At 51.6% G+C, this 17095-nt stretch overlaps 1 protein-coding gene across 2 annotated transcripts; it reads left to right on the forward strand.

The window, feature by feature from the left end:
* Positions 1 to 7085: 7085 nt before the first annotated feature.
* CREB3L3 (cAMP responsive element binding protein 3 like 3) lies at positions 7086 to 17031 on the forward strand. Of its 2 annotated transcripts, none has more exons than XM_037165275.2 (10): positions 7086 to 7212; positions 7956 to 8084; positions 8481 to 8781; positions 9650 to 9762; positions 11725 to 11862; positions 12377 to 12483; positions 14295 to 14363; positions 15609 to 15693; positions 15914 to 16010; positions 16206 to 17031. In XM_037165275.2, exons 1-10 carry the CDS (start codon positions 7186 to 7188, stop codon positions 16514 to 16516), a joined length of 1377 nt encoding a protein of 458 aa, XP_037021170.2. In that variant the 5' UTR covers positions 7086 to 7185; the 3' UTR covers positions 16517 to 17031. The 2 variants fall into 2 exon arrangements, with proteins under 2 accessions (XP_037021170.2, XP_037021171.2); XM_037165276.2 differs by having other exon boundaries at positions 7092 to 7212; positions 8484 to 8781.
* The last annotated feature ends 64 nt before the right edge of the window (positions 17032 to 17095 follow it).

Here is a 17095-nt window from a genome sequence, read left to right on the forward strand (position 1 = left end):
TATCAGATGCCCTGAATTGAGGATAACTGTAAAAAGAAATGCAATGTAAAAATAAATGTTCTTAAGTTCTGCCCAGGCTTGTCCTGTTCCTGGCCTTCTCTGTCCTGGAGGCTCTGGTGGACATCCCAGCCTCTGAAGGCTGGTGCAGGCCAGCAGTCTGGGCTGCGGAACCGGAACCGGAACCGAGGCGCAGCGTATCCTTCACTCAGCTCCGCCAGCCTCGCTCACGTGGGGTGGCGCCTCTCCACGTGCGCCCGACATAGCTTGGCCCACAACTCAATCCAACATTGCTCCGGATCCGATTTTCCCCGGGATTAAACGTTAATCTGATGTTCGACCTTTCTACAACCTGTAGATCAACTGTCACATTTTACAGATAGGAAAACAGAGGCTCAGAGGGGAGAAGTGACTTTGTGGTGTCACGGCCAGTTTGTTGCTGAGCTGGGGACAGGACGTTGGTTTCTTGGCGCTGAGTCTAGAAAGTAATTCTGCAGAAGACAGGGAATTTATGAATTGATTAGAGACGAGGCTGACATTTCAACTTGACCGTGAGCAGGCCCATTTCTCTTGGGATCCACAGTTTGTGGGGTTCATCCCACAAACACGTGAGAGCCACGCTGATGGTATGAGATTGTTCTCAGGGCTGTGGGCACAGGGACAGGTTCCTGTCTTCTCCCCACCCCACCCCAAATTTATCTGTTGAAGTCCCAATCCCGTGACCTCAGAATGTGACGGTGTTTGGAAATGACATCTGAACAGAGGTAACCACATTGAAACGGGGTCATTCTGGTAGTCCAAATGCATATGACTAGCTAGAGTCCTGGTAAGAAGAGGAAATTTGAACACAGAGACCCAGGGAGAAGACAGCATCTACAAACCAAGGACGAAGGCCTCAGAAGGAATGAACCCTGCCCACACCTTGATCTTGGACTTGCAGTCTCCACAAGTGGGACATAATAAATTTCTGCTGTTTCAGTGACCCCGTCTGTGGCACTCCCCATTCAGTGCCTGGACACACAACGATGCCTGCCACTCCCCCTGTGGCCACCTTCCCTGCGTCCCCAGGGTGGAATTGGAGGACACACTCTCCCTGTCTCCTCCCCACAACAGGAAGGAAGCTGAGATGACCACACCTGAAGCCAGTAAAGACCTCCTTTTCCTGGTAAGTTCCCCTGCAACCCTTGGACCCACCAGCCATAAAGCAATCACCAGGATGAGATGATGGCTAGACAGGGAGGGAGGGGTGGGGACGGGAGATGAGGGGGAGGCAGCCCAGTTTGCGGGTCTAGGCTCAGGGTTCTCATGGGGCACTGCCCCAGGGACTGCTCATTTGCCTGAAGCTGGGGGACCATATTCCTGTGGACGGCTAAGAGTGAGCCCTGAACACCAGACTTGGAGAACAGAGTCCCTGAAACCCAGGCCTCCTAGCTCTGTCCACAGACATGTCCCACCCAGCCCCTTCTAGAAACTTCTAGAGCCATCACAGGACTGACCATCAGCCTTCTCACCCTGGAACAAGACCCTTGGTCCCCTGCTGCTCTCACCTCCCCTTTGTCGACTCTGCCCCAACCCCGAGCTCATCCTTGCAGTTCCTGGCACCTCAGGGCCTTTACACTGGCTGTTCTGTTCCCTCCGCTCTCGACCCTTTTCCCACGTTCCTGCCTTATCTAAAATCACAAGTCACCACCACACTTCCCATCTCTCTTTCCTGCTTTGTTTTTCTACATGTAGTCTCTTAATGTTATGTATTTTCTTGCATATGCAGAAATGATTTTATTTAGCATCTGTCTCCCCCATTGAAACATCAGCTCCACTGGGACACGGAGTGAGGAACAATGTTCCCTGCTGTGTCCCCAACACCTGGCACACAGTAGGTGATCAAAAAATAATGGTCACAGGAATGAGTGAATAAATTCCTGGGCATAACATTCTTCACTTTTTAGGAGGAGCAGAGGGAGCCCATCTCCCAAGCTTTTCTTCCTCGTGGTGTTCAGAGACCCTGATTCAAGCCTTGTTCTGACCACTCCCAAGCGCCCAGAACTCTCTGTACCTGCTGCAGTGCATGATGTAAGAGGAGAGAGAACTGGGTAGCCCCAAGGATCAGGTGCTATCAGTTCGAATTGCCGGAGAGGCAGAACAGAGTCCCCCACGCCCCCAGCCCTTGGCCGGCCCCCGCCACACCCATGTCACGAGGATGTTACTCACTCCCTGACAGAATCCTATCCCAAGGGAGGGACCCGGAGGAGGAGGGGAAAAGGGGAGGAGATGGTCAGGGCGCTGCTGCTCCCAGACCCCCTCGCCTCTTCCCCCCAAAACTGACCTTAAACGGAAGTGTAGAGAGAAGCCAAGAGACACAGGAGGTGGCGTGGTGACAAGGGGCAAGCCCCAGTCTGGAGCAGGGGACCTGGGCGTTGTCTCAACTGTGGCTGACTCATGGAGTGGCCGCGGTGAGTCACACCCCCTTATTAGCCCCTCTGTCCTCCTGTGCAAAACAGGGACTGTCATGACGACCAAACTCGTGCTTTGGCCAAAGGGCTGAGGCCACCGGAAAGTGACAGGCAGGCGGGCATCTGCTGAGCGTCTCAGGACCGAGTGCAATGTAGTTCTCATAGAGACACACTCTAGTGGTAATAGTAACAGGCGTGATGCATGCTGGGTTTCCAGACCCGGCTGTGTGGAGGTCCCTTCTACACTTCTCGTGTTTTTCTCTTTCTTTTTTTTAAGTTGTTAAAAATTATCTTATTTATTTTTAGAGAGAGGGGAAGGGAGAGAGAGAGAAATATCGATGTGTGGTTGACTCTCAGGTGCCCCAATAGGGAATTTGGCATGCAACCTGGGCATGTGCCCTGACTGGGAATCGAACTGCGATCTTTTGGTTCACAGGCCAGCCCTTAATCCACTGAGCTACACCAGCCAGGGCTAAATAGATATATTTTTTTAAATGTAGATTCACAAACCCCTGTTGTTCCACGTGCACTCAAACTTATTCATTAACCGATTTGAGTATTGGTTTTAAATTTCAAATTAATGGAAATGATACAGCATTTGAGATTTAGGTACTCGGTCACACTCTTTATACTTCCAGTGGCCCTCAGCCCCTGTTCTGGGCAGAGGAGGTCTAGCCCCCCAAACCCGTGGATTCCAGAGAACTGTTTCTGAAAAGGGCCAGATGGTACATATTTTTTAGGCAACAGGATCTCTGTTGCAACTACCCGACTCAGCCATTGTATCGAGAGCAGCCACAGACAGTGTGTAAAGAAGGGGGTATGGTCGTGTGCCAATAAAGATTTACTTACAAAAACAGACAGCCAGAACTGGCTTACGGGCTGTAGTTTGTCCAACTACACACTAAACTCAACAACTGTATTTATACGTGTTCAGTCATTCCTTCTGTGAGTATTGATTGGGCAGCTCCTGAGAGGCAGGCACCGTCCAGGCACAGGGGATACTGCTCACAGCCCTTGTCGGGACTGTCCCTAGTTTACGGAGGAGTCCTCGCTGAGGACTCTAGCTCTTCACCCCACGCCCCTTCCTCTCTCTGATGAGCTAAGCCCCTGGACCAGTATTGATGAAGGGAAGGAGCAAAATACATTTTGTTGCCTGACACAGAATAGATACTCAATAAATGTGTGTTGGACAAATGCACACCACAATAAATAAATAAAATATATGGTACATCAATGTTTTCAATATCGTCCCCTTTCAGTACATGCAAATAATCCGTATTCATTTTCACGGCTACATAATATTCCATCACATGAATGCATCCAAGTCTATGAATCAAGGTCCTGTTGGTGGATGTATAGGTTGTTTCTAATGTTTTGCATACATGGCTGTTCACTGTATATTTTGCATAGTTTTTATTGAGGTAGAATTAATTCTCAACAGTAACACACATCTTAGGCGTATTCGGTTCGATGGGCGTGGGCTGAAGTTGTGCTGTGTGGCAGGGATGCACCGACCCGTTCATCTCTGCCCTTGTTGGGCATTCGCATGGTTTCCCGTGGGGGACGGTTGTGAGTAGAGCCATCGTGAACATTTGTGTGCAAGTCTTTTCAGGAACATGCATTTGCATTTGTCTTAGGTAAACACCCCAGAGTGACATCGCCAAGTCAAGCAGTAAATAAATGTTTAACTTTGTGAGGGACTGCCCCATTTTTTGAAGTTTACAAAGTGGAGGGAGCATTCTGATTCCCAAAAACAGTGGGTGAGAGTTCTAGTTGCTCCATGGTGTCAGCCACCAACATCTGGTGTTATTTATCTTTCTGTTTTAGTCACTCCAATCGGCGGTGTCTTTCAATGTTTCCATAGGTCAGAAAGGGTTCAGGATAAATCAAATACAAATTGAAACCAAAACAGTCACATTTGTGAAATGCTACACACTCCCCTCTGGGAGCACAAAGGCTCTGAGAAGTCCCGCAAAGCCGTTCCCCAAGGTGAGGTTCCGTAGCCTTGTCGGACCACAGCATCCTCTGGGGGGCTGTGTTTCACACATAAACCGTTACGGGATTTTTTACTTCAGGTTCAAACTTAGTGTTGCTTTGAAGTAGGAGGTTGTGTTTAGTCAATGGGACAATGTGAAGTCAAGGGCATCAGAAAGTTCTGTGCCTCAGATGTTTATCCTTACCCTATGTGTTTGCATAGCACCTCACTGGGGTGTATAAATGCCTCCTGAAGTCTGTGATCATAAAAGTTTAAAGAAGTACACATACCTTGGGGGGGGCGAGGGAGGGACTGGGAGGGCCTTAATCAATGTGAAGGTGTGAATGAGTAATGCTACCTCCTTTTTCCGGTAGCTCTGAGAGGAGGAGGGAACTGGGGCTTCTGGTCACGGCCGGGACCAGGGGAGGCGGAGAGAGGTCCAGAAGCCAGATAGTACCTCTCAGGTGCACCTGCCGTGACCGGCCTGGCCTAGTGCCTCCTGGGAGAAGGCTGAGTAAATATTATGATCGGATTACTACAGAGAAGCCAAAGCAAATAAACCCCTTAAAGATCCACCCCAGAGGGTTTAGAAAGGAACTAAGAAAGATCTGCAGGCCATGGACAAGATAATGATACTGGCATCCAGAGGGGACAGTCGTGGTAAGCAGGGTCTCTCTCCTTTGGCACTGCTGACATAGGGCCAGATCACTCTCTATAGGGTGCTGCCCTGGACACAGTGGGGTGCTGAGCAGCATCCCTGGCCCCACCCACTCAATGTCAGGAGCAACCCTTGTTTGTGACAACCATGGATGTCTCCAGAGCTGGCCCAGTGCCCCCAGGGGGGCAACTGCTGCAATGCAAGTTATTATAGAATAAAAATACTACCAAGCCCTGGCTAGTGTAGCTCAGTGGATTGAGCGCCGGCCTGCGAACCAAAGGATCATGGTCCGATTCCCAGTCAGGGCACATGCCTGGGTTGCAGGCCAGTTCCCAACAGGGGATGCATGAGAGGCAACTACATATTGATATTTCTCTCCCACTCTCCATCCTTTCCCTTCTAAAGATAAATAAATAAAATCTATTTTTAAAAAAAACTTTAAAAAAAAGAACTGCCAGTACATCGTGTGTGGCACATAGTAGGTACTCACTAAATTTTTGTTGCATGAATAAATCGTGACTAATGCATTGATAAATATACACCAGCGTGTGAATTTCTTGGGAGCAAGGAGGGCATTTCAATTACTGCAGTAAACCTAGCACTTACCATCATGCCTGGTATACCAAAGTCTTGATGTAGCCATGTATTCACTAAGCTCCCCAAAGCTCCTTGCTGTATTTAGTATAAGCCAAACTCCTTTCTGCAGCCCACAGGGCCCAGCACAACCTGCCCCTGCCCCTCTCTGGGCTCACCTCCTTCCTCTCTCCTCCTCACTCTGCTCCAGCCACAGCTAGTGGCTGCTCGCTCTTCCTCCAACACACCTGGCACTGTCTTCCCCAGGGCCTTTGCATGGGCTACATTTTTTTTTAACCTGAAATATCCTTCTGCTAAAGCTCCCGATGGCTGTCTCTTTCCCATCATTCAGGACTGTACTGAAACATCGCCTTCTAAAAGGGGCTTTTTCTAGCCCTCAGTTGCCCTTCACTGTGACCACATTTAGTTTGTCAGTAGTACTTAATCCATTTGCATGCTTACTGGCTTATTTATCCATGTGTGGGTCTCTCATTCACTGCCGCTTCCCCCTGGTGCTAACAATAGTGGTTGACACACAGGCAGTGCTCAGTGGGTAAGAGTTAACTGAGCAGCTAGTGTGTACTAGGCATTTCCTAGACACCGAGGACCCAGCAGAGAACAAAGACTCCGTTCTAGCCCTGAAGGCCCTTCCATCCTGGGTGCGGTGGGGAGGGGAGAACCTAGGGAAGACACCAAACAAGTAAATACACAAATAAAAACATTTTAAGCAATGAGGGTTTCAGTGAAAACAAGGGTGTGATAAAGAGCTATGGGGAGGGGGCTCCTCTCTGCTGGGGTCAGAGATAGTCTGTCAGTCACCTGGACGGATTCACAAATACCAAACATTCACAAGTAAGTGGGCACAGTGACAGAGTAAGGGGTGGAGGAGAGGGGAGTTCTGGACAGAGGGAAGATCAAGTGCAAAGGCCCCGAGGCGGGAACAAGTTTGGGTCAATAAATAGTTGGATAAATGAACGATAGAAGGTTCTAGAAGGAATCAATTGCGCAGGTTCACCATGGAGGGCTTGGAGGGTGGGCAGGAGGTTGCCAGCTCTGATGGGTGAAGGGGGCTCCTATGAGGGACCGGCTTTAGCAATGGCCTCCCTTGGATGGTCTTCCTGTTTTGTTCTGTCCTGAGAGTGGACAGGACCCGGCCAGGTCCCTGGGCCTTCCTGGATCCCAATGTCTAGGTCTCTGATAAGAAACAGTCCCCAAAAGTAGGGAAGAGGTCATGGCAGAGCAGAGGCACCCCAGACTTTGGCCTTTGTCCTTTGCTGGCCGGAAAAGCATAAATTATCAAGATAACGGGTCTTCTCTCCCCTCCTCCCAGCTTGCCCTGGTATCACTGGCCCTTAACCCTGTCCATCTTGCCTGTCCCCCAATCAGCAGCTGGAGTTGGGCTGGGAGCTCCTTGGAGCTATTTCAGCATCTTTTGCAGGTGGTGACAGATCCACAGAGAGGAACTAGACTTCGGGTGAGCCTCCACGGATCAGAGACACAGAAAATAGCTGGAAGCAGAGCTGGCTGGGCTCATGAATGGAGATTTAGCAGCTGGAGAGGTGAGCCCTATATGAGTTCATGGAGGGAGGGAGGGAGGGAGGAAGGGTCTATGCCAGGAAACCCTCCCCAAGCTTCCAGGGTTGGAAGGAGCCCCCATCCCATTGCACAGATGGGAAGACTGAGGCCCAGAGAGCACTGACCAAAAGCATGCCTCCAATCCAGGGCTGTTCTTGTATTTCTTCTAGACCCCCACCTCTCAGGAGGGGAACAGGGGCAGGCTAGGAATGAAGAGAGAGCCAATTTCATCAGCCTTGAGGGAGGGACCAGGCTGATCATTCTTGTGTGTACATCTGTCTAGCATTTTTTTTTTAGTCTTCACCCGAGGATGTATTTATTGATTTGAGAGAGAGAATGGGAGAGGGAGAGAGAGAGAGAGAAACATCAATGTGAAAGAGAAACATTGGTCAGTTGTTTCCTGTATCAGCCCCGACTGGGGATCAATCCCACAACCTGGGGATGTGCCTTCACCAGGGATATAGAACCTGCAACCTTTTTGGTGTATAGAACGATGTTCCAACCAACTGAGCCCCCTGGCCAGGGCTGTTTAGCACTTTTTAAAGAAACTGCCTCTTCTCCCCTGGGCATCTCTGGGTTGGCCCCTCAGCACAGATCTGGGGGTGAAAGCAGACCTGGGGCTTGAGCAGAAATTGAACTCGAGTTGGACCCACCTGGGGTGGTATGCAAGTGGGAAGGGGAGGAGAGGCGCTGCAGGGCCCTCATGCCCATTCCGTCCTTGCTCCAGATGGCTTCCTCCACCTGCCCTGTGGGCCCCTTCAGCAGCCTGGAGCTCCTGGATCTCCTGTTTGATCGTCAGGATGGAATTCTGAGACATGCAGATCTGGGCGAGGACTGGAGCCATGTCGGGGACCAGGTGAGGCCCCCACTGCAGACAGAACTCCACTCAGCTCCGTAGCATGTACGGCTCACGGCGTGTAATTTTAGCAAAGCACATTATTGCATTGAACTTCTCAGCTGCCCCAATGGGCAGGCAGCACTGGTGTCTTAGAAGTGAAACTGAGGCCCGGTAAGGGGCAGCAACTTGTGTGGGGTCACACAGCAGTTTGGGTTTGGGTCCAAACTCAAACTCAGGGCGCATGCCTTAACCAGGCTGGATGGTGTTCCTATGCCACATGGTTGTGTTCAAGCCCCACAAACCTTTCGTCTTATAGAAAGGACAAGTGAGGCCCAGAGAGGGTAAATGGCTTATTGAGAGTCACACAGCCATCTGGAGAAAAGCTCAGACCTCCTTCATGCCTACCTCCTCCAGCAGGTCCTGCCAGCCCCGGACACTGACGATTTCCTCAACTGTATCTTGGGTTCTGGAGACTCAGTACCCAGCTCTCCTCTCTGGTCTCCTGCAGCCAGTGACAGCGGCATCTCTGAAGATCTGCCCTCCGACCTGCCAGATACCCCTCCACACAACAGGCCAGTCACCATCCCGGCTGGCTGCCATTTCTCGGAGTCTGGCAAGGGGCTCTGCCCCTCCTACCATCCTGTCCCTCACAGCCCCACCAGGCCGCTTCGGCCAGTGGCCCAAGTGCTCGAGGCCTCCGTGGCCATAGACCTGGGTGAGCTCTGTGACTTCTCTCACTGCCCTCACCTTGTTATACATATGCCCACCCTTTGAGATGGATCCTGTCATGGGCCCATTTTCTAGATGGTGAAACTAAGTCCCCACAAGGTTAAACAAGAAGTCAAAGCCACAGAGCTGGGATGTATCCCTGGCAGGCAGGCTGGCTGCAGCACCAGGTGTCATGCTGGTAGCCTCATCTTTGTGCCTCCCACGCCAGGGTCACAGTAGACGCTCCGTGAGAGTGAGTGAGGTCCTGGGTCCTAGTCCTCGAGGCTCTCGGGGCAGGCCCTGGGCAGAAGACACTCCCAGCAAGGTGTCCTTTGTTCTTTGAGCCTTGCAAAGGTGTAGAAGCTCTTATAAATTCCATTGGAGAGTTGAAACTGAGTCTCAGAGAGGTTTAGTAACTTACCTAAGGTCACACAGCTTTGCCCAGTCAGGATTAGAATCCGGAGCTATCTGACTTGAAGTTTGTGCTCTGGAGAGCAGCTCACAGTGGCACTAGGTGGGAGGAAACCAGAGGTGAATCAGACCTGGTCCCTGCCCCAAAGGGAGATGAGGCCTGGCTGGCTGCAAACCTAGTCTATAATCCTGTGTGATAACAGCTGCTCTCTCCTGCTTTGGCAGCAGGGCCCTTGATAATGTCCTGATGAGTTTGGGTTCCTATCTTACAGCTGACGGGGACTGAGGCACCAGCCAGGGCTGTCCCCTTCAATCCAGGCTTTGGGGCTCCAAGCTGTAGCAAGAGGCCTTAGCACATTGGGGGTCAGTCCCGGAAGCCTTGCTAGAGGAGGCAGGTAGAAGCTGAGAGGTCAGGGCCCCCCACCTGACTCCTGCCTGTTTTTGTCCCCATCTGCCCTGGTCAGAAATGTGGAACACGAGCCTCTGTCCTGAGAAGCAGACGGAGCTGGCGGACTCACCCCAGCGCTGCAACCTCACGGTGAAAGACCTCCTCCTCTCTGGCAGTGGTGGGGACCTGGTGAGCAGCACCCCCCAACTCCCGACCCTCAGAGCTGGGAGAGCCCCCAGGGTTCACAGAGCCCTAACACCCCATCTCATTTCAGAGACTGGAAAACTGAGTCACAGACAAAGTCTGGGTTGTCTAGGGTCACACCCAAATGAGTCCTCGGGCTCTAGTCCTGGGTTCCTTGAGTTCTCTGTCTCCTAAGCTGGGACACCTTCTACTGCAGAGCTAGTAAACAAACAAACAAACAAACAAACAACAAATCAACCTACAGGCCTAAAACTTACTTAGCATCTGCTATAGGCCAGGCACTCTTCTAAATGCTTTAAACGCATCATCTTTTAATTCACAGCAACCCTGAAGATTGGGTTCATATTATGCTCATTTTACATGTGAAGCAATGGGCACAGAAAAGTTAACTAATTTGTCCTAAGCCACACAGCTGCTGCAGGCTCTACCCCTGGGCTGGTCTGTTGGGCCAGTGGGCCTGTTGTTCCCATTACAAGCTGACTGAGGGCCACCTATCTTGCCAAGGCTTCAAGTACTTGTAAACCAGATCTGACAACCCAGTTAGTGTCCCCATTCCTCAGATGAGAAAGTCAAGGCCCAGAGAAGTTAAGCCCAAAGTCATACAGCAAGTCAGTGGCCTGGAAGGATTTGGACTGCAGTTTACCTGATACCAAAAGTTATCTGACAGTCTCTAGACAAGACTGAAATGCCCCTCCCAGCTTGAAAGATGCATGTTAAGCACCAGCTGTGTACTCAGCGTCTGGGGCCTCATGGTCAGGATGGGAAAACCGGAAGTGTACCAATGAGGGAGAGAATCTAGAGAGTCATGGCAGGTCCCCAGAGGACAGCTTGGAGGAGGTGAACCCCCCCCCAGCAGGCCTTGAAGGATGGGAAAGGAGAATGAAGGCTTTGGAAATGCTGACCGGCTTCTGTAAATGCATTGTGTTCAGTGTCACTGTTCTAGATGTCAACAACCTTGGGGCGTGGGGGACCTTATCTCCACTTTATGGATAGACACACTGAGGCTTGGGCCCTGGAGGGAGAATGGATGAGCTAAACAATAACTTGGAGTTTGATCCAAAGAATGACATACTGCCCCAATCTCCACCTTTATTGCTGAGACTTAGACGTTTTGATGACAAGATTCTTTCATTTTTAGTGTTTATGTTTCATAATAATTTAAGTCCAATGTTTTGAGTAGGGAAAGGCACCCACACGGTTCAAGTTCCAACGGTACAAACGAGGAGGTGGAGAGAGCCACCCCCTCTTGGCACTGCTCAGGCACCCGGCTTCCCACATGGGTTCTGCTTCTTCCTTCCAAAGAGATTTCTCTTTAAGAAGTTTAACGTAAAAAGTAGCATGCCACATGTAACCATGTTTTGCACTTTTATTTACTTATTTATAGGTGTGGGCGCTGACTGAGAGTGAAACCCGCAGCCTTTTGGTGCACGGGAAGACGCTCCAACCAAATGAGCCACTCAGCCAGGGCTTGCCCCTTTAATTTTTTTCCTCTGTAGCATGATACGGAGACCCCCTCCCTTTTCGCAGCTGCGTAATACTCTGTGGTCCAAATGGGCCATGTCTTATTTAACTTGTCACCTCTTTGTTGGATATTTATTTTCATTGCTTCCGATCCTTTGCTGTTGCAGCCAGTATTACAAAGAATGCGCAGAGCCCAGAATGGCGCCTGGAATGTAGTAGGCGACTATTAAAAGCTGTCTAGTGAGTCTTTGTTAAGGGAAGAACCCCGTGTGACCATCCTTTTGCCCATGTGTGAGGGTATCTGTGGGGTCAGTTCCTGGAAGTGGAGTTGCTGGGTCAGAGGACTGTGTCCCGGGCTCTCAAGCCCCAGCGCCAGTGCATCCTCTGCAGCAGATGGACTTCAGGCTTCTCAAATCTGATGCCTCTTTCAGTTCCCAGAGGCTGTCTCTCCCCGCCCCAAACACAGTTCCCCCGGCTCTTCCACAGCAACAGCATCACCTGGCAGCCCCCCACCTGTTAAGACCTGGGACTGGACACTGCCAGGAGCTGGTGCTGACAGAGGACGAGAAGAAACTGTTGGCCAAAGAAGGCATCACACTGCCCACCCAGCTGCCCCTCACCAAGGTGAGTTCGACCCCTGGCTTGGAGTCCCTCCCCGTTCCTGCAGCTGGCTGTCCATGAGCCTCCCCTGTAGGCCTCCCACACTAGAATGATAGGATGTGTCTGTCACCAGAGTAAAAAAATCACCCAGAAAGTCAACTTAGTGGGACCTATCTAGCCAAAGTTCCCACCCAGCCTATTCACTTAATATCACCTCCTGAGTTTGTTATTGCAATTGAAAGACAGTGTTGGTATCAGCGGGTGCTATGAAAAGCACTATTCTCAGATGTGACCAGAAGGTGGCGCAATTGCACCATACGCAAAGTTTGGTCACTAACTGCGAATAGACACCTGGAATAGATTACCAGGACCCAGGACCCTCCTGGAAACTGCCAGAATTTAGGGGCAGGAAAGCTGGTCTTCAGGTGTCTGCGTCTGAAGTGCCTCCCGTGAGAAGAAAATAAGGTGAAGTCGTGGGGTCCAGACAACAGAGTTGACCTCCAGCCTGTCTCAGCCTGCTTCCCATGTCACTCTGCAGTACGAGGAGCGAGTGCTGAAAAAAATCCGCCGGAAAATCCGGAACAAACAGTCGGCCCAAGAAAGCCGGAAAAAGAAAAAGGAATACATTGATGGCCTGGAAAGTCGGTAAGACGGGGTCTCAGGACTGCACACTCGGGGAGGAGACTGGGGCCCAGAGGAAGACTGTGATGACGCTAAGGTTGCAGTTTTTAGGGCCTGACCAAAGGAGAGTCTTCATCGCTCTCCAGGAGACACCGTTTCTTCATGTGAATTGCAAGGATAGGAATATGTGTGGAGAGAACACAGGGCAAGGGTTTCAGGGTCCCTTTATCCCCTCGAATATGTGGTGCCAAGAAAGGGGGAGGTTATTATTAGGCATCTTGCCCTGGTTCCGTGCCAGGTCATGGGGTGATGGGAGCGTTAATTGTCCTTTTCTGGGATCACTGGTCCTCAGAGCTGTTGTGACTGCTCAGCGTGGCTTTATGGAATGTTACAGGTCTGCTGGGGTTTTCTATTTATGGCTGGGTCTGCGTGGGGATGTTACATTTTTCTGGGGTGTTATACTTTATGTCATTTTATTGACATAAAATGATTTATACTTCTCTCCTATTATTTTTAAAGTTCTGAACTGTCTACATTGAACCTGTTTAATAATTCATTTGTTTATCTGCACCTTCTCTTTCTCTTTCATCTTCCTGATCGGTCTTGCCAGAAGTTTGTGTATTTTATTATTCTTTGCAAGGAGTGGATTTCTGGCTTTTCCTCCCACGCAGCTGTATTTTTCTTTTCTAGGTCTTTCATTTCTACTCTAAGTTTGTTATGTCCTTCCTAGACGTTTTTTCCTGTGGGTAGAGTCTATGCTGTTGTTTGTTTGCTAGTTTTTATTTATTATTTTTTAAAGATTTTATTTTTGGAGAGAAGGGAAGGAGAAAGAGAGGGAGAGAAACATCAATGTGTGGTTGCCTATCACCCACCCCCTCCTGAGAGCCTAGCCTGTAACCCAGGCATGTGCCCTGGCTGGGACTCAAACCAGCAACCCTTTGGTTCACAGGCCAGTGTTCAGTCCACTGAGCCACACCAGCCAGGGCTGTTTGGTAGTTTTTAGATGGGCATGTTTACCTCACTGAGCTGAATTAAGGCAATACATTTCCCCCTCAGCATCACCTAAGCTGCATCTTGCATGTTTTCATTTGTATTACTGTCATTTCCGTGTGCACCCTGGGTTTCCTATAACTTAATTCTTCTTTATCTTGCGAGTTATGTAGAAGGAAGACCCTTCAGTAAGGGGATTTCTCCTCTGCCCTGGTTGCAATAGGAGGATGGACACATGCTCATGCCCTTACCAGAGTCATTCAGCTCCACAGCTGAGTGGTCTGGGCCATGACCCTGTTCTCAGATGGATGCAGGTGGGAAGGGCGGGGTCCCCAGTCTGGACCCCAGCACCCCAGGTGGAACAATCATCATTGTCTTGCTCCTCAAATGCAATTTACTAAGCCCCTAGTCAGCTTGAACTCATGCTGTTCTCCCAACCACCCTGTGAACTAGGTCACTGTAACACTGTCTTAAAAACTGGGAGACTGAGGCCAGAGAGCTGATGGCTCAAGATTGCAGGGAGGGTTGTACCTTGGTTCTCCTCGGACTCCCAGCCACCCTGTTATTCCACCTTCTGGAAGCATTACAGCCTGACTTTCTGCCTTCTGTTCCAACCCTGGGGGCTCACACTGGAGCGAAGCCCCCACACCAATGTGGAGATGGGAGCTGGGAACCTGGCGGACTTGGGCTCACTCTTTCAGACTTGCCAGGACAACTTTGAACAAGGGATTTCCCTTCTTTGGTCTTGCGTTCCCTGCCCATAAAGTGGGGCCTCACAGGAATCTGCGATTGGGAGAGTTGGTGACCGTCATATTCTGCATATCACTGTAACATTGTCCCTCCAGGATGTCAGCCTGCACTGCCCAGAACCAGGAGCTTCAGAGGAAAGTCTTGCATCTTGAGAAGCAGAACCTGTGAGTCTTGGTCCAACCCGGGAAGCCAGCCCCCAAATCCCCAGCAGGAGAGGTGGACAGTAGCGGGGGGCATCTTCTGTGATGGCAGGACAGAGCAGGGGGTAAGGGTTTCACCTAGAAAGGGGGCTGGCTACATAGGGGAGGAGATTTGGATCTGGGGCCTTGAAGGGTGTATAAGAGTTCCTGGGGGGAAGCTGCTGTGGTGGAGATGAATGGCTGGAGGCTGGAGCACAGGTGCCAGGTGCTGCACATAATCCCACCCAAGGGCGTGTCCATCTACTCACCTCACTTAGCACCTGAGCTGCATCAGGCATAGTTCTGGCACTGGGGCCACAGCAGTGAACAAAGAAGTTTAGTCCCTCCACTGAAAAGAATTCAGAGTCTAGTGGGAGACATACTCAAGACAAATGAAAATATATAAAAGATCACACAAATAGTGACAGCTGCTGGGAAGAAACATAAAGCAGGGTGAAGGGCTATTTTATTTTATTTTTTAAATGATTTACTTATTTACTTTTAGAGAGAGGTGAAAGGAGGGAGAAAGAGAGGGAGAAAAACATTGATGTGTGAGAGAACATTTATCAATTTCCTCTCACACGCTGCCCCCACCTGGGGACCTGGCCCACAACCCAGGCACATGCCCTGACTAGGAATTGAACCAGCGACCTTTCAGTTCCAGCTACAAGACCTGGGGGAAAGGCATCCTTAGAAGGAATTGTCTGTGCAAAGATCCTGGGGCAGGACAGTGCCTGGCACCCTGGAGGAATAGGGAGGAGGCCTGTGTGGTTGCAGCAGAGTGAGCAAAGTGGAGAGAGGAGGGAGGTGAGGGCAAGGAAGGGACAGGGCAGGTTGTGCAGGACTTTGTTGCAGGGAGGACTTGAGGGAGGTGGGAGTCCTGAGTGGGTTGGGTGAAGCTGTTTGCTTTTGAAAAGCATCCCCTGGTGGCTGAGTGGGGGCAGGAGAGGGAGGTGTGTCGGGGGAGGGTGAGTGGTGGGGTGGACCAGAGAGGAGGCTTGGGCAGGCGTCCAGGTTGGTGGTCCTGGAGGCCTGGATGGGGGAGTTACAGTGGCAGAGAAGTGGGGGCGATGTCACGGAGATTTATCAAAACGAAGAAGTGTCTGAGACTGGTAAGAGCAGTGGGGCCTTGCGGGATGGAGGGAATTCAGACATCAGCTGTGCTGCGGGATCCCGGAAATGGATGGGAACCCAGGATGGGCTCAGTGAAGGCTGCTCATTTCTGCTAAGGTCCCTCCTGGAGCAGCTGAAGAAACTCCAGGCCATTGTGCTCCAATCCACCAGCAAGTCAGCCCAGGCTGGCACCTGCATAGCTGTGAGTCCTACCCTCGGTCTGATGGCCCCCAGGATAAAAGAGGTCGTTGACCTTGGCAGACCCGCCTGCGGGAGGGGGGAAGGTGAATGTGAATCACACGGCCTGAGCTCCAGTTGAAGCATAATCCAGTCTTTACGGCCTCAGTTTCCCTGCCGGCTGAGATGGGTGTGCTCACATGGGCAGTGGAGAGATGGGGTGACTCCACCCCCATCTCTGGCAGGTCCTGCTGCTCTCTTTCGCCCTCATCGTCCTCCCCTCCATCAGCCCTTTCGCCTCCAACAAAGCTGAGAGTCCTGGAGACTTTGCACCTGTGCGAGGTAGGTAGACAAGGATGGTTTCAGGGTCCACTGTGGGCTGCGCTGTGGGCACAGTCCCCTTGGCTCCCCAAGTCCCCACGCTGGGCCTCCAGGACAGGCGGGAAGAGCACTCCTGCAACTGCTCCCTGGCTGGAGGGAAAGAAGGGACACCAGCCTCCCCCCTCCTTCGTTTATGAACTCCCAACTCTTGTTCAGTTTTCTCCAGAACTTTGCACAACGATGCAGCTTCCCGTGTGGCCCTTGACACCATGCCAAGTTCCAAGGCCCCGGGACCCCAGCCCGAGGCTGGCAGTCCCCAGGAAGGGTCTCCGGAAAGCCCCAGGGCTCACTGGGAATCCCAGGACATGCTGGCTCTGGACAACTTGACAGAGGAACTGGACAAGTCAACCCTGGTCCCAGGCAACTGGACAGAGGACCTGAGCCGGGCCACCCTGCTGGACTGGGCCTCACCCGAGCCAGCACTCAGGCCAGGGCGTGTGGGGCTGGAGGTGGGAGAGGAGCTGTGAGCACCACCTGGACGTGCCCCCGGGCCTCTCCACCCAGGGGCACTGCAGCAGTGTGCTGCAGTGGACAGGCAAGGGGATGGAGGTGAGGCAGACCCCTGCGGAGATGCCAGGACGGAGACGCACAAACACGGCTACACACCCAGGGACCCGACACAGACAGAAACTGATGCTCAGACACAGGGCGCTCATAAGGCCACAAAGCCTGAGAAACACACACACAGGCGCAGGCACAGAAGGCAACAGGCAGACACATACTGAGTGACCCACAGACCCAGACAGGCATGTCTGCACAACACGCCACACCGGTGGCCCTGCCTGGAGACTTCTCCCCGCCCCCTCCCACGCATGGAGGAGGAGGTGGTCAGACTGCAGGGACCCTGGCCCCTAAGCACTGGCTGAGCTCTGAGCTTCATGATGGCCGTGGCCCACAGCCACCTCCCACCTTCCCTGAGACTGCTGTGATCCTTAATAAAACATTGTGACAGAACATGACTGGAGTGGAAGCGGAATAGGCTGAGGGCTGAGTTGGAGTCTGGGGAGTTTGAGGTTGGGGAAACCCTCAGAAGGAGGAGCTGGGCC

This window comes from Artibeus jamaicensis, unplaced genomic scaffold (genome assembly GCF_021234435.1).
Source record: "Artibeus jamaicensis isolate MK-2021 breed Jamaican fruit bat unplaced genomic scaffold, CSHL_Jam_final scaffold_537, whole genome shotgun sequence".
Classification (NCBI taxonomy): domain Eukaryota; kingdom Metazoa; phylum Chordata; class Mammalia; order Chiroptera; family Phyllostomidae; genus Artibeus; species Artibeus jamaicensis.

What these genes read in the sequence shown, in the direction of transcription:
- CREB3L3 (XM_037165275.2), top strand. Translation starts at nt 7,186, where the DNA reads ATGAATGGAGATTTAGCAGCTGGAGAG. An exon ending in CTGGCAGTGGTGGGGACCTG is followed by an intron (nt 9,763 to 11,724) that starts GTGAGCAGCACC and finishes GCTCTTCCACAG; the next exon opens with CAACAGCATCACCTGGCAGC. An exon ending in ATTGATGGCCTGGAAAGTCG is followed by an intron (nt 12,484 to 14,294) that starts GTAAGACGGGGT and finishes TTGTCCCTCCAG; the next exon opens with GATGTCAGCCTGCACTGCCC.